Source organism: Danio rerio, chromosome 7 (assembly GCF_052040795.2).
Source record: "Danio rerio strain M-AB ecotype USA chromosome 7, GRCz13ab, whole genome shotgun sequence".
Lineage (NCBI taxonomy): Eukaryota > Metazoa > Chordata > Actinopteri > Cypriniformes > Danionidae > Danio > Danio rerio.
The window spans coordinates 4,040,604-4,055,020 of NC_141027.1; the positions used below are offsets into that span (position 1 = coordinate 4,040,604).

A 14,417-nucleotide genomic window follows, 5' to 3' on the forward strand; every position below is an offset into this window, starting at 1 on the left:
TTTGTTTGCTCTTAACTATTAAACTTCTTGCATTTGGATCCCATCTGTTTCCATGTCGTCACCACCGCCATTGTCAATCAGTCAGAGAAATGTAGTTGGATGCACTGTTGGGATTTGAGTTGCGCCTCAGAAGTCGAAGACGAAACACAATGAACGAGGTGGCTTTTAGAGGTGTGAGACGCTCTTTGGGAGCGCAGACAGATCAGTTCGGGAGGAAATAATAATGGGGAATAATAATACTGAATCACTGTGATGACGGACTGATGGCTGAGGCCTTTTACAATCAGCAAAACAACATTTCAGATCTGCAACAACATAGGTCTTAAACTCGATCCCTGGAGGGCCGCAGCTTTGCACAGTTTTGCTCCAACTCTAATCAAACACAGCTGATCCAACCAGTCATGGTGTTCAAGACTATTATGGACTATTAAGCAGGAGGTGGTGGGAGATAAACAATGGAGAGCTGCAGCCCTCCAGGAATTGAGTTTGAGATCATTGTTTTACAATAAAGCTGCAAAAGAACATTTGTCCCTGAAACAAACATTAATTTTCTGAGCAGCATCTGTCAAAAACTATATCATATCATGCAGACTGATGCACATGCTGGAATTTATTCAATAAATGTGGTTACATCGCAGTTTATGCACATTGTTTTTCTTTTTGGATAAAAGGCTTATCCAACTCAGTTGTGCTCGAAAGATTTTAATGTGCATTGTCCAAACTTATGTGCATCTCATCATACACATTAACCTTTTTATTGCGATGTTCCAAGATGCACATAAAGATAGGTGGATGGAATCACAGCTAATAAAGACTTTTTACCTTTTTTAATCATGATTCAAACTATCCAAATCAAACTGACTAGCATTAGGGATGGGTGATACCAATTATTTTCTTTCTGATCCGATACAGAGTGTTTTAGGAAACGTATCGTCAATACAAATACTGTACTATGATATTTTTATGGTGATTTTAGGTTTTCTTTTTAAATCAACTTTAGAAATATTAATAAAATAAGACATAATTCATTTTTACATATATTACATTTACAGAACATTATTAATTAAATAAAAATTGTTCATAACACTATTATATATAATAGTGTTATGGAGAAGCTTCTCCAAACAGAGGAGAAGCACTTTAGCAGCATCTAGAACAGCAGCCTGTAAGTACATTTAAGATTTGTTTCAGTTGTTGTGTATGGTTTGAGGACTTGTTTCCAGCTGTTTGTGTAAAGTTGTAGGACATTTAAACTTGCTTTCAGTTGTGTATAATACTAGAAGTTGTTTAGCCACTGTTTCCTTGGTTACTATAAGAGCTTGTGTAGCGAACGCAGACGCGGTTCGCGTCGTCCGCCTCAGTTTCGGCCCTTGTTTTGACTCGGGAGGCGTGTCCAAACGCCAGGTAACCACTATATAGTGAGCACGGTAGCATTAGTCGGCAGGAGAAGCACTTTAGCAGCATCTAGAACAGCAGCCTGTAAGTACATTTAAGATTTGTTTCAGTTGTTGTGTATGGTTTGAGGACTTGTTTCCAGCTGTTTCCAGCTGTTTGTGTAAAGTTGTAGGACATTTAAACTTGCTTTCAGTTGTGTATAATACTAGAAGTTGTTTAGCCACTGTTTCCTTGGTTACTATAAGAGCTTGTGTAGCGAACGCAGACGCGGTTCGCGTCGTCCGCCTCAGTTTCGGCCCTTGTTTCGACTCTCGAGGCGTGTCCAGCTGAATTCAATCAGCTAGTGCTTTAGGGGTTATATAAACAACTAGTTCACCGCGGCAGCGGTCGCGGCAGCCTCGTGTGAAGACCGCCTCGTGTGAAGACCGACGAGGGTAAAGACCATCGACTCTACCTGCGCGACTCCACCGAGCAAAGACACCGACAAAGCACTTGAGTACTTTACTTTGTTGTTTTACTTTACACTTATATATATTTTTTTTGTTGTCAGTGCACTTTTATTATGTGTTTTCTAATTCCTGTTGTTACTAACACTCGCAAAACACGGGAGGTACGCTGCAGGCGTAATCCTCACAACCTTCGTTCAATACATGTATCTACTATTTCACAACTCTCTCTCTCCGTGGGCCTCTGGAATTGTCAATCAGCTGTTAACAAGGCTGATTTTATTACCTCCATAGCTACATATTCTGACTATAATCTCATGGCTCTAACTGAGACCTGGTTGAGGCCGGAGGACACTGCTACACATGCTACTCTTTCTGCTAATTTCTCTTTTTCCCACACTCCTCGTCAGACAGGGAGAGGGGGTGGGACTGGACTACTAATTTCCAAAGAATGGAAATTTACTCTGATACCGTCCCTGCCAACAATCAGCTCCTTTGAATTCCATGCAGTCACCATTATCCACCCCTTCTACATAAATGTGGTTGTCATCTACCGCCCACCAGGTAAATTAGGTCACTTCCTAGATGAACTGGATGTTCTTCTCTCATCTTTTTCTAATTTTGCCACTCCCTTATTGGTGCTAGGTGACTTCAACATTTACGTTGACAAACCGCAAGCTGCAGACTTTCAGACTCTGCTTGCCTCTTTTGACCTAAAAAGAGCACCTACTTCTGCTACCCACAAATCAGGTAATCAGCTAGACCTTATTTACACACGACACTGCTTCACTGATCAAACAATAGTAACTCCACTACAAATATCTGATCATTTCCTTCTGTCTCTCAACATCCACATTACTCCTGAGCCGCCACACACTCCAACACTGGTTACCTTTCGCAGAAACCTACGATCTCTCTCACCCAATAGACTATCCACCATTGTTTCAGACTCTCTTCCTCCATCTCGCAAACTCACTGCACTTGATTCGAACAGTGCCACTAATACACTCTGCTCCACACTAGCATCATGTCTAGACCGATTATGTCCTCTTGCATCCAGGCCAGCCCGTGCCAGTCCTCCTGCACCCTGGCTCTCGGATGCTCTCCGTGAGCATCGCTCAAAACTTCGGGCTGCAGAGAGAATTTGGCGGAAAACTAAAAATCCTGCACATCTCTTAACATACCAAACTCTTCTGTCCTCTTTCTCAGCTGAGGTTACTTCTGCAAAGCAGACGTATTACCGTCTGAAAATCAACAATGCCACTAATCCTCGCCTACTTTTTAAAACATTTTCCTCCCTCCTCTATCCTCCTCCTCCACCCGCATCCTCCACACTTACTACTGATGACTTTGCTACATTCTTCTGCACCAAAACTGCAAAAATCAGTGCTCAATTTGCTGCACCTACAACAAACACGCAAGATACAACACCAACACCACACACGCTCACCGCTTTTTCTCAGCTCTCTGAGTCTGAGGTGTCCAAACTTGTGCTATCTAGCCATGCAACCACCTGTCCACTCGATCCCATTCCCTCTCATCTCTTGCAAGCCATCTCTCCTGCAGTCATACCAACACTGACTCACATAATTAACACATCTCTTGACTCTGGTTTATTCCCCACTACATTTAAGCAGGCTAGGGTAACCCCACTGCTAAAGAAACCCAACCTGGACCATACGCTACTTAAAAACTACAGACCAGTATCCCTGCTTCCATTCATGGCCAAGATTCTGGAGAAAGTAGTGTTCAATCAAGTCCTGGACTTTCTTACTCAAAACAATCTCATGGACAACAAGCAATCCGGCTTTAAGAAAGGCCACTCAACTGAGACTGCCCTGCTCTCGGTCGTGGAGGATCTCAGACTGGCTAAAGCAGACTCTAAATCATCAGTCCTCATTTTGCTGGACTTGTCAGCTGCTTTTGACACTGTCAACCACCAGATCCTGCTATCTACGCTTGAGTCACTGGGCGTTGCGGGCACTGTTATACAATGGTTTAGATCTTACCTCTCTGACAGGTCATTCAGGGTGTCTTGGAGGGGAGAGGTGTCCAACCTACAGCATCTAAACACTGGGGTACCTCAAGGCTCTGTTCTTGGGCCACTTCTCTTCTCCATCTACACATCATCTCTAGGACCAGTCATCCAGAGACATGGATTCTCCTACCACTGCTATGCTGATGACACCCAGCTATACCTCTCTTTTCATCCTGATGATCCCTCGGTTCCAGCTCGTATCTCAGCCTGCCTGTTGGATATTTCACACTGGATGAAAGATCATCATCTTCAGCTGAACCTCGCAAAAACGGAAATGCTTGTAGTTTCTGCCAACCCGACTCTACACCATAACTTTTCAATCCAGATGGATGGGGCAACCATTACTGCATCCAAAATGGTGAAAAGCCTTGGAGTAACGATTGATGACCAACTAAACTTCTCTGACCACATTTCTAGAACTGCTCGATCGTGCAGATTTGCACTCTATAACATCAGAAAGATCCGACCCTTCTTATCTGAACATGCAGCTCAACTCCTTGTTCAAGCTCTTGTTCTCTCCAAACTGGATTACTGCAACTCTCTACTAGCTGGGCTTCCAGCTAACTCTATCAAGCCTCTTCAACTGCTCCAGAATGCAGCAGCACGAGTTGTCTTCAATGAACCTAAACGAACACATGTCACTCCACTGCTAGTCCGTTTGCACTGGCTGCCAGTTGCTGCTCGCATCAAATTCAAAACTCTGATGTTTGCCTACAAAGTGACTTCTGGCCTAGCACCTTCTTATCTGCACTCACTTCTGCAGATCTATGTGCCCTCCAGAAACTTGCGTTCTGTGAATGAACGTCGCCTCGTGGTTCCATCCCAAAGAGGGAAAAAATCACTTTCGCGAACGCTCACGCTCAATCTGCCCAGTTGGTGGAATGAACTCCCTAACTGCATCAGAACAGCAGAGTCACTCGCTATTTTCAAGAAACGACTAAAAACTCAACTATTTAGTCTCCACTTCACTTCCTAAGCTGCAATTGCCTCTTTGAATATCACACTAATTGTAAAAAAAAAAAAAAAAAAAAAAAAAAAAAAACTACTAACACTTCCCTTCTTAGACTTTACAGACCTGAAACTTGCCTTTAGTACTTATTCATTGTTGCTCTTGGTTGTGTAAATTGCTTCCTTGTCCTCATTTGTAAGTCGCTTTGGATAAAAGCGTCTGCTAAATGACTAAATGTAAATGTAAATGTAAATATATATATATATATATATATATATATATATATATATATATATATATATATATATATATACACATTGCACAAACCATTTCTTCATATTTTTAAGAAAAATGACTATCAGGTTTAGACTCTCCATTTGAGCTTGTTATTGATCAGTAACATATTGTTTTGTGTCACATGAAGTTTCGAGATTCTTATCTTTAGTAAAATAACTCCATATTATGCATCTCTTTTGTTCAGTCATGATGACTGCAGCCCCATGCTCAAGTTTTAAACCTGTGCTAGCTCTCTGCAACTCTCACACGGTCGCCCACTGAAGCTAAGCAGGGCTGCGCTCGGTCAGTACCTGGATGGGAGACCACATGGGAAAGCTAGGTTGCTGCCGAAAGTGGTGTTAGTGAGGCCAGCAGAGGGCGCTCAACATGCAGCCTGTGTAGGTCCTAATGCTGCAGTATAGTGACGGGGACTCTATACTGCTCAGTAAGCGCGGTCTTTCAGATGAGACTTTAAACCGAGGTCCCGACACTCTGTGGTCATTAAAAATCCCAGGAAGTCCTTTGAAAAGAGTAGGGGTTTCACCCTGGCATCCTGACCAATTCTGCCCACTAGCCTCTGTCCATCATGACCTCTTAAGCATCCCCATATCATAATTGGCTTCTTCGCTCTGTCTCCTCTCCACCAATCAGCTGCTGTGTGGTCTGGTGCAAAATTGCTGCTGTCGCGTCATCCAGGTGGATGCTGCACACTGGTGGTGGATGAGGAGATTTCCCCCGCATTTTGTAAAAGCGCTTTGAGTGCCCAGAAAAGTGCTATATAAATTTAAGGAATTATTATTATTATTATTATTATTGTGCTGGGTGTTTGTGTATGTTTGTACATATAAATGTGGTTTACAGGGACAAAAAGTTGAATAATGACATGGGTATGACTTAGTTGTACTCTATTAAGGTGGTTTACAGGTATTTTGCCACAGGTTCCTCTGTAAGGGTTGGATTTTGGGGTAAGGTCATATCATAAGCGGTTTTTACTGTATAATATACATTAAGCCTATGGAGTTTCCCTCTAAACCAGGACAGGTTTAGTTCAAACTCTAATTAAACACATCTGTCTTTCAGGCTTGTCTGAAACCTACAGGCAAGTGTGTTGAGTAGGGTTGAAACTAAACAGTGCAGAGCTGCGGCCCTCCAGGAACTGAGTTTGACACCCCTGTTCTAAACCATGTAAACAACTGTGTGTGTCTGTGAGCAAACACTGACCCATTAGTGGAGATACAGCAGAATATTATAATTCTAATGCATTTTCCTATTGAAGTAAATATTTATATACCCTGCGGCGCTATCAAGTTATTCTTAATTCAGCGATCACTTATTAAGAAAAAGGATTGACAATTTTGCCCATATCGATACTTTAGGATCAGTCCGGACAACCCTAACAAGCACATACTCCTCAATTGTATTATTTTCTGATGTGTTCAGGCAGATGTAGGAGACATGCACGTACATCCGTGACAGGACCTGGCATTTTCCCCATGCTGTCCCATCTGTGCGTCACAGGGTCATATCTGTGTGCGAGTCTGGCTTCACTGTATTCCTCCTGACAGTATCCACCCAAAATATACAGCCGTTCCTCCAGAACTGCAGAGGCAGCGCCAACATGAGGCACAGGCAAAGCAGTGAATCCAGTCCAGACATCATGCACGAGGTCGTATACTTCACAGGATAGCTGATTGGTGTAGAATTTCCGAAGGTTGCACACTCCGCCGGCCACATATATTCGGTTCCTCAGGCTCTCCATGCAGTGCTGGGCCCGATCGTGGATCATATCCGAGAGATATGTGGTTCCTCTTAAAGGATGGTAGGCAGACATGGACACCAAGCATTCGTATTTGCAATTAAAACCACCAGAGATGAAGATTTCGCCTCCGCAGACGGTGGCAGCATGACCGCTTAAGGCTTGATCTAGAGGATGAGTGAAGCTGATGGAGAGGATGGAAAAATCTATGCTGAGTAGCTTTTATTAACCCTTGTGTACTGTTCAAATTGAGGTTGACTGGTTATGTTAGTGGCTGTTTTTATTTGTTTTATTAATTTATTGGTGGGAAGAAATAATTTGTAAGAGACAATGTTTGACAAATAAATGAATTCTCCATCCTTTAATTTAAAAAAAATGTTGTATTGCATAGATATATACACTAGATATCGCATAGGGACCCTGAGCATGCGTCAATAGCGCCGCCACATTGGCACAGTGCTCCCAGGACAAATGTCATTCAACCGCACTAGTCAAGACAGTGTTATTACGTGAAGAGGCGGGACTTTAGCGCTGTCTACGGGTGATGTAACGAGCAAACACAAGGAAAACAAAGCACACCCTGCTAAAAAAATCCAGCTTAAACCAGCCTAGGCTCGTTGGCTGGTTTTAGCTGGTCGACCAGGCTGGTTTTAGAGGGGTTTTGGCCACTTCCAGGCTGGTTTCCAGCCATTTCCAGCCTGGTTTTAGCTGGTCAGGCTGGAAAATGACCAGCTAAATCCAGCTAAAACCAGCTTGACCAGCCTGGTTTAAGCTGGACATAGCTGGTTTTGGCTGGGCTCCCAGCCTGGCTAGGCTGGTCAAGCTGGTTTTAGCTGGATTTAGCTGGTCATTTTCCAGCCTGACCAGCTAAGACCAGGCTGGAAATGGCTGGAAACCAGCCTGGAAGTGGCCAAAACCCCTCTAAAACCAGCCTGGTTGACCAGCTAAAACCAGCCAACCAGCCTAGGCTGGTTTAAGCTGGATTTTTCAGCAGGGCAAAGGCAGAACATTTCATAGGTAATATTAAGTTTTTTCTGTTTTTGTATGTACTGAACTTTTGTGCTAATCAGGTAACGTTATTGATGATAACAGTCACTTACTGCAACTCCAACTCGCACTAAACACTCGGCTTATGTTAGTTTTGTAGAATAAAATCAGCAAACAATGCAAAAGAAATATGACAACGAGATGCTGCGCTGCCAGAAACCTGTACTATTGTCGGCTAACGTTAGTAAAAGAGTCGTTTGGTGAATTCATTCACAAACGAATCGCTCCCTCCATCAGTATGAGAAGTGAAAGCAGGAGAGGAGCTGTGTTTCAGGACATGATTAGATCAAATTTAACAGGGAGGGTGAATAGTACATTTCTATACACACAAACACAAGCTTTTTGTCAGGAATGCACGTGCGGTCACTGATCCATCAATGAAGAAAAGTGATGTAAAATTATAATGTTCGTAATTAGAAAAAAAATTACATACTAACATCCAGGAAAACTCCCGATCATAGATATATGTGTATATGTGTATATCTCTGGCTTTGTGTATATTTCTGGCCACAGTCCTCCACTGTACCTTGGTCCCGCATTCATTTCAAAGGAGCGCTACCCTGTAGCAAGATGGCGGCGCTATTGACGCATTCCGCCCAGTAGACAACAATAGGCCAGGCGACATCTAATGTATATATCTATGGTTGTAATGTATGCTAAAGGGCCACTAGGTGTCAGTCAGTTCATTGCTTCTGTACACTGTATGTATTTTCTCAAGGAACAGCCAGAACAAGGTTAATCATTACTCAGGAATCTTTAAGAAATCATTCACTTGCTCTTTAATGCTATTGAGGTTTTCCACCTACCTCCAGGAATTCGTCTCTGGTGAGTATTTCTCCACGCTGTCCAGGTTTGTGTTGATTTCTTTGTCTCCTCCGACTGCGTACAGGTTTTCTCCATTCACCACCAGTGTGAAGTTACTCCTGAGCTCCAGAAGATCTGACAGCTTTTCCCACTGTTCTCGCACAGGGTCGTACCTGTTGATGTGCCAGTGAAATGTAAATAAAAAAATAAGTGAGAGAACAGTTGAACAAATACACACTGAGAGTAGAGAGATCATCATTAACTAGAATTTAAACCAGCAGCGGACTGGGACTAAAAATCAGCCCTGGCATTGTTGCCACACCACCGACACAGCCCCACCCAAGGACACGCACATTCACTACCTATATTGGTGTACAGATGGTAAAATTATGTAAGCAGCACCTATTTAAGAGATATTAAACATTTAATGGATGTGACTGGAACAAAAACAACCCATTTATATATGCAATCATGTCATTATTTTTTTTTTTCGGCTTAGTCCCTTTATTAATCTGGGAATCGCCAACTTATCCAGCATATGTTTTACACAGTGGATGCCCTCAAAGCTGCAACACATTACTGGGTTACCCAACTCCCAATTGGCCTACCCAATTCACCTATAGCATGTGTTTGGCCTTGTGAAGGAAACCAGAAGGAAACCCACGCGAACATGCAAAACAATTTAATTAAATACGAATTAAATACCTGGAAATGTGGATTTTTTTTGCACACACAAAAAACGCAGGTGACCAAGCAAAGCCTTAAGCTCTTACTGTTAAATTCAATAGAATAGAAAGCTTATTTTTTTGCACCTTTACTTAAATTGTTCCTTAATTTTGTCTCTGTCATTTCAATAGTATTTTTAAGAAGTTTTTAAATTGTTTTATTTTCCAGATACAGGCCTGTTTAATTTACTTTCTTAAAGAAGGTTTAGTTTAACAAGTTGAAACAAAAGGAATACATAAAAAAAATAGTTTACTTGGTAAAATTTGCATTTCAGTTTAATTTAAAATTTTTATTCCAAATATCGTGATACATATCGAATCGTGAACATTATATCGTGATACACATCGTATCGTGAGCTGAGTGTATCGTTACACCCCTAGCAATAATACATTTTATATGTCATAAAATATTTTTAGATTAATATTTTACTCAATCGATTTAATGGTGTGTATTTGCTTAATTTTCCAATATAGTAAAATATAGTAGTTTATAATCAGTTAAGATAATCATCTAATAACTATATTATATATTGTTTAGATCAGGGGTTTTCAAAGTGTGAGGCGCGCCTCCCCTGGGGGGCGCCAGAGCATGTCAGGGGAGGCGCGGGAAAAAATATTATATAATAAAAATATAATTATTAACTTTAATTATTATATGTATTTTTTATTATATTTAAACATTTTAAATAAACAAAGCTAAAAAAATAATACGTCAAAAATAAGAAAACCTTTTTTACCCAGAAGGCCATAGCTGTGAATTCGCTTCTGTTTGGCAAGTCCGCCAATACAGGTATATGCCTGCTAATACAATGGATCGGTTTCTGAGACCCCCCCGATTCAAAGCCTTCAAGTTCAGGGCTTAAACCCAAAAGACGACGATATGATGATCAGTATTTGAGTTTAGGATTTATGTGGACAGGACCAGCTGATGAACCACGACCTTTATGTGTGGTTTGTCAAGATATTTTGGCTAATGACAGCATGAGACCCGCTAAACTTCGGCGACACCTTGAAACCAAGCATGATGAGGTAGCGGGAAAACCTCCAGAACTTTTTGTGTGTGTGTGTGTGTGTGTGTGTGTGCGTGCGTGTTTGGGAGGAGGGGGGCGCCAGTGGATAAGTTGTGTCAAAAGGGAGGCCCACTGTCTTAGACTTTGAAAAACCCTGGTTTAGATGATTAATTATAGAAATTCTTTATTGTGACACATTATTGTTCAACATTATTAATACAAAATGTGGGTGTGCACTAGGATGTGTTAAAAGCAGAGCACCAAAGTATGGGTAAAACCACACTTGACAAAGGCTCACTTCACTTCAGTATAGTGATTCAGGGAGCCCTCAGATTACATCTAAATGACTTTCATTTGTGTTCTAAAGATGAACAGAGTGAAACATCAGTATTTATTAACGGCATTTATTGTAAGTTGGTGTATCCAGTGCATTACCTGTACACAGACTTCATGATGTCAGCCTTTGAGTAGAAGTAGCATCCTCCAGCGATATACAGTTGTCCATTAAGGACCCCAACGCCGTGTCTGAATCTGGCCTGATCTGGCATTTCCCCCAGCAGTCTCCACTCCATCTGCTTCACGAGCCCAGTCCCGCTCCGCAGAGAGTTCACAAACCAGAGCTGCTTACTGGGCCGCCTTCGACCATTATCAGCATCCAGTTCATCACCGCCAACCAAAACCAGAGCGTCTTTTGGGTAACGAACACGTTGCTGTGCTACATGATCAGAAACGCCAAACTCTTTCAGCGCTGATTTATAGAGTTCAACGTCGTATTCCCCGCTACACTCCATGGTCAGGTTAACTGCTCGGACTTCCCGAAATTCTCTGAAGGTCATGAATGGGAAACGCACTGCTTTCATGAGCTGCTCAGCCTGTGGCAGACGCTCAGCAGGATCAGTCTCAATCCAAGACACAACCGCTCGAAAAACAGCCAGTTCTGACGGTACAGACAAAGCATCACAGCGGAGGAACTGCAGGAGCTTATCGGCTGGCAGGTCCTGGAACTTTGGGGTGGCTGAAATCTCCTGAAAGTGCCTCAAGACAAAATCATCAGCCATCTCCATTATGTCCACCATCCCGTAGGCTTCAGCGAATGACGCAACATCAAGGCAGTTGTGTACGTCCATTTCTTGCTGCAGAAACTGAAGGCAGAGCGAGACAGCAGGCTGGAACTGGAACTGCAGAGAGGTGCAGGTCAGCTCAAACACACAGCTCCAGCTGAGCTCCAGAGCACCGCTGTAACAGCATTTGAGGAGGATCTCCAGCTCAGCGGCTCCGGCTGATAGTAGAGACACAGACTCCTCACGACTCTCCTTCATCCCGCTGGTGAACATCCCTCTGAAGTATTCACTGCTGGCTGACAGGAGCGCCCTGTGAGCTTCAGGAAAGTGAAGGATTGAAAGTATTACAGACAGTAGCTATGTTTCCATCCAAATATGACAAATTAAATGTAGGTGAAAAACATGCATAACATTTTTGCAAATAATGCTGCATTTCTGTCCATACAACGAGTAATGCCGAGTTCAGACTGCATGATTTTTAAACTAGTCTTGTCACAGATGTTTTCACACTGCATGACTATCTGGGCTAGCGTTTCGTCGCTGCTTTGTTTACACTGCAAGATGGATCGGCGACAGGGACATTCACATTGCATGACTTTACTATAGGGAGAATCGCAGACAACTTCGTCCAAACTACGTCTCACAGCCAAAAACACGTCGTATATCTTTTGTTATTAACTACATAATGAGAAAGAAGCCTTTAATGGGGTAGAACATGTACATGTTTGCTCACCTGGGTTTAAAGGGAATTAGCCATTTCTCCTCAACGTTGGTAATAAACTAATTTCTTTCTGTATGAAACGTCAAACAGACACGGTGCTTCTGAGTCCTGTCAAACCTCCACTACTTTTTCCTCCATTTTGTGGGTCCAAATAAACCAAAAATGATCGCTTTTAACCTCCCGCTGGCCTGCAGCAGGTACACACACACACACACAAGTGAAAGCTGCTCTCTCATTGGCTCTTGGCTCCGCCCCTTTGTTATGTTGGGCAGGAAGTCGAAACAAATTTTCATGTGGAGCAACACACCCCTAAAACAGAGACCTGTGTACATGTCCCCAACATGACACTCTTTAACACATTATAATAAAAAAAAAACATTGAATTGTGTTTTAAACTGAACCTAAACTGGCACACTCAGAAGAACCATCATATTAATATTTAATCTTAAAAAAGGGGTAAACCATGTACCCTTTAAGATACCCACGTTGTATTTCTCTACATTAAAATGTTGATATATTTTATTTTAAAACTACATAACATCCCGGCATTGTACATTGTGGCTTTTGTTTTTACAAACATTTAAATGTTGTATTTCAAAGCACAACAAAATCAGTGCAATGCTAAAGTATTCTTCTTCTACATTCAGACACATTCACATGTGTTGAACTGCATAACAATTATAGATGCAACGACTATAGATTTTGGTTGTACGATTATATAATCTGAAGAATAATCATGGTTTATCAATTTTTAATACTTTTTAGGACCCCGCGGACACCCTGGTTGACCACAAAAGAAGATATTTTGAAGAATGTTGGAAACTTGTAACCATTGATGTCCATAGTAGGAACAAATATACTACGGACGTCAATGAATTCCAGCTTACAACATCCTTCAAAATATGGGTTTAAAGGGAATTAGCCATTTCTCCTCAACGTTGATAATAAACTAATTTCTTTCAGTATGAAACGTCAAACAGACACGGTTGCTCCTGAGTCCTGTCAAACCTCCACTAGTTTTTCCTCCATTTCGTCCAAATAAACCGAAAAAAGATCGCTTTTAACTTCTCTTCCAGCCTCCCGCTGGCCTGCAGCAGGTACACACACACACACACAAGTGAATGCTGCTCTCTCATTGGCTGTAGGCGATCGCTGATGTTATTTTCAGTCAAAACTCAATTCACACGGCATGATTTGAATCGCCGACAGCTCCAGATATTCAGCACGCCAAATATCTCACAGGCATCGGCGACTCATCTGTGATTCTCTCAGATCGCGTCTTTGATCGTTCATACTGTGTGATTGTCACTCACGTGCACGAGCAGCGATTTGCCTGTGATTTCAGGCATTTGTCGGCGATTTCTCAAAACCTGTCGACGAGCCAAAATCGTGGCTAAAATCACGCAGTCTGAACTAGGCATAAAAGAGAACAAAATTATCACTTCCTGATAAACTGGCGCCAAATATCAGAAAGAAAAACTGAATTGGCTGAGGTAGGAGAAGCTGCATGAGTCTTTCTCTTATATAATCAATTACCTCAAAAGACAAAAGACATAGAATGTGCGGTGGCTTTTGGAGGAGTGAGATACTCTTTGGGAGTGCAGACAGATGCTCAAGACAGTTCTGGAGGCAGGCCCGGCGCCAGGATGCCATAACGGAGGGGGCATTTTAATCCCATGGGGGGCACTAGACCTGGTAACTGATTTTGGTCCCTCTTGTTCCTTTTATTCACATTTATTATTACTTTGCATTACTGCCTGAGTTACTGACTTAAAGCAACTAAATAATAATGTACTTTTTATAGTATTAATAATGTGCACAGTTTCGCTATTACTGATTTTGTTATTGAAGGTTATGCAACAATACTGTTCATTAATGCAGACATGGCTTCAGCGCCAAACGAGTGCTTTAAATCATATGTTATTCTCCTTATTTCTTTCTGTTTTAATTCAAATAATAGTCCTATAAATATTTAAAGTTTTAGGTAAAGATGCCCATGCAAGCTAACCCACGGTCAGATTCGTATAACCGGCAAATAAATATAGGCCCAGTGAAATCCACATAAACCGAGTCATCACGCTTCATTACGCAACCAACATCAGTGTTAGGAAAAAGCTAAATGTCGTAGTCTTTAAAAGTTATTTAGCACATTTCAAGGCGTTAGTGTAGCTAGAAAAATACCTAAAAAA

At 41.9% G+C, this 14,417-nt stretch overlaps 3 protein-coding genes and 2 long non-coding RNA genes across 5 annotated transcripts in view; 3 read left to right on the plus strand and 2 right to left on the minus strand.

The window, feature by feature from the left end:
* LOC147842925 (uncharacterized) overlaps window positions 1-14,417 on the minus strand; it is a 959,952-nt gene that overhangs the window by 783,139 nt on the left and 162,396 nt on the right. The window lies entirely within an intron of this gene.
* si:ch211-225k7.4 overlaps window positions 1-14,417 on the plus strand; it is a 494,418-nt gene that overhangs the window by 122,885 nt on the left and 357,116 nt on the right.
* si:ch211-63p21.8 overlaps window positions 1-14,417 on the minus strand; it is a 120,733-nt gene that overhangs the window by 96,476 nt on the left and 9,840 nt on the right. Inside the window, exons 3-5 of the mRNA XM_087260268.1 lie at window positions 10,882-11,824; window positions 8,714-8,884; window positions 6,098-7,044 (exon numbers count right to left, since the gene is read on the minus strand). Of these exons, the coding sequence (XP_087116394.1) occupies window positions 6,525-7,044; window positions 8,714-8,884; window positions 10,882-11,824 (1,634 nt within the window). The 3' untranslated portion in view covers window positions 6,098-6,524. The remainder of the gene's footprint in view (window positions 1-6,097; window positions 7,045-8,713; window positions 8,885-10,881; window positions 11,825-14,417) is intronic.
* Window positions 1-14,417, plus strand: part of si:dkey-88n24.3 — a 285,177-nt gene that overhangs the window by 90,859 nt on the left and 179,901 nt on the right.
* LOC147842939 (uncharacterized) lies at window positions 1,517-4,987 on the plus strand. Its single transcript, XM_087260237.1, has 2 exons — window positions 1,517-2,405; window positions 2,487-4,987. Exons 1-2 carry the CDS (start codon window positions 1,958-1,960, stop codon window positions 4,853-4,855), a joined length of 2,817 nt encoding a protein of 938 aa, XP_087116363.1. The 5' UTR covers window positions 1,517-1,957; the 3' UTR covers window positions 4,856-4,987.

Bases quoted from the DNA above. Each gene is read 5' to 3' on its own strand.
- LOC147842939 (XM_087260237.1), top strand. From the start codon at position 1,958: ATGTGTTTTCTAATTCCTGTTGTTACTAACACTCGCAAAACACGGGAG. The intron at 2,406-2,486 runs GTAAATTAGGTC...TATTGGTGCTAG, and splicing joins TGTCATCTACCGCCCACCAG to GTGACTTCAACATTTACGTT.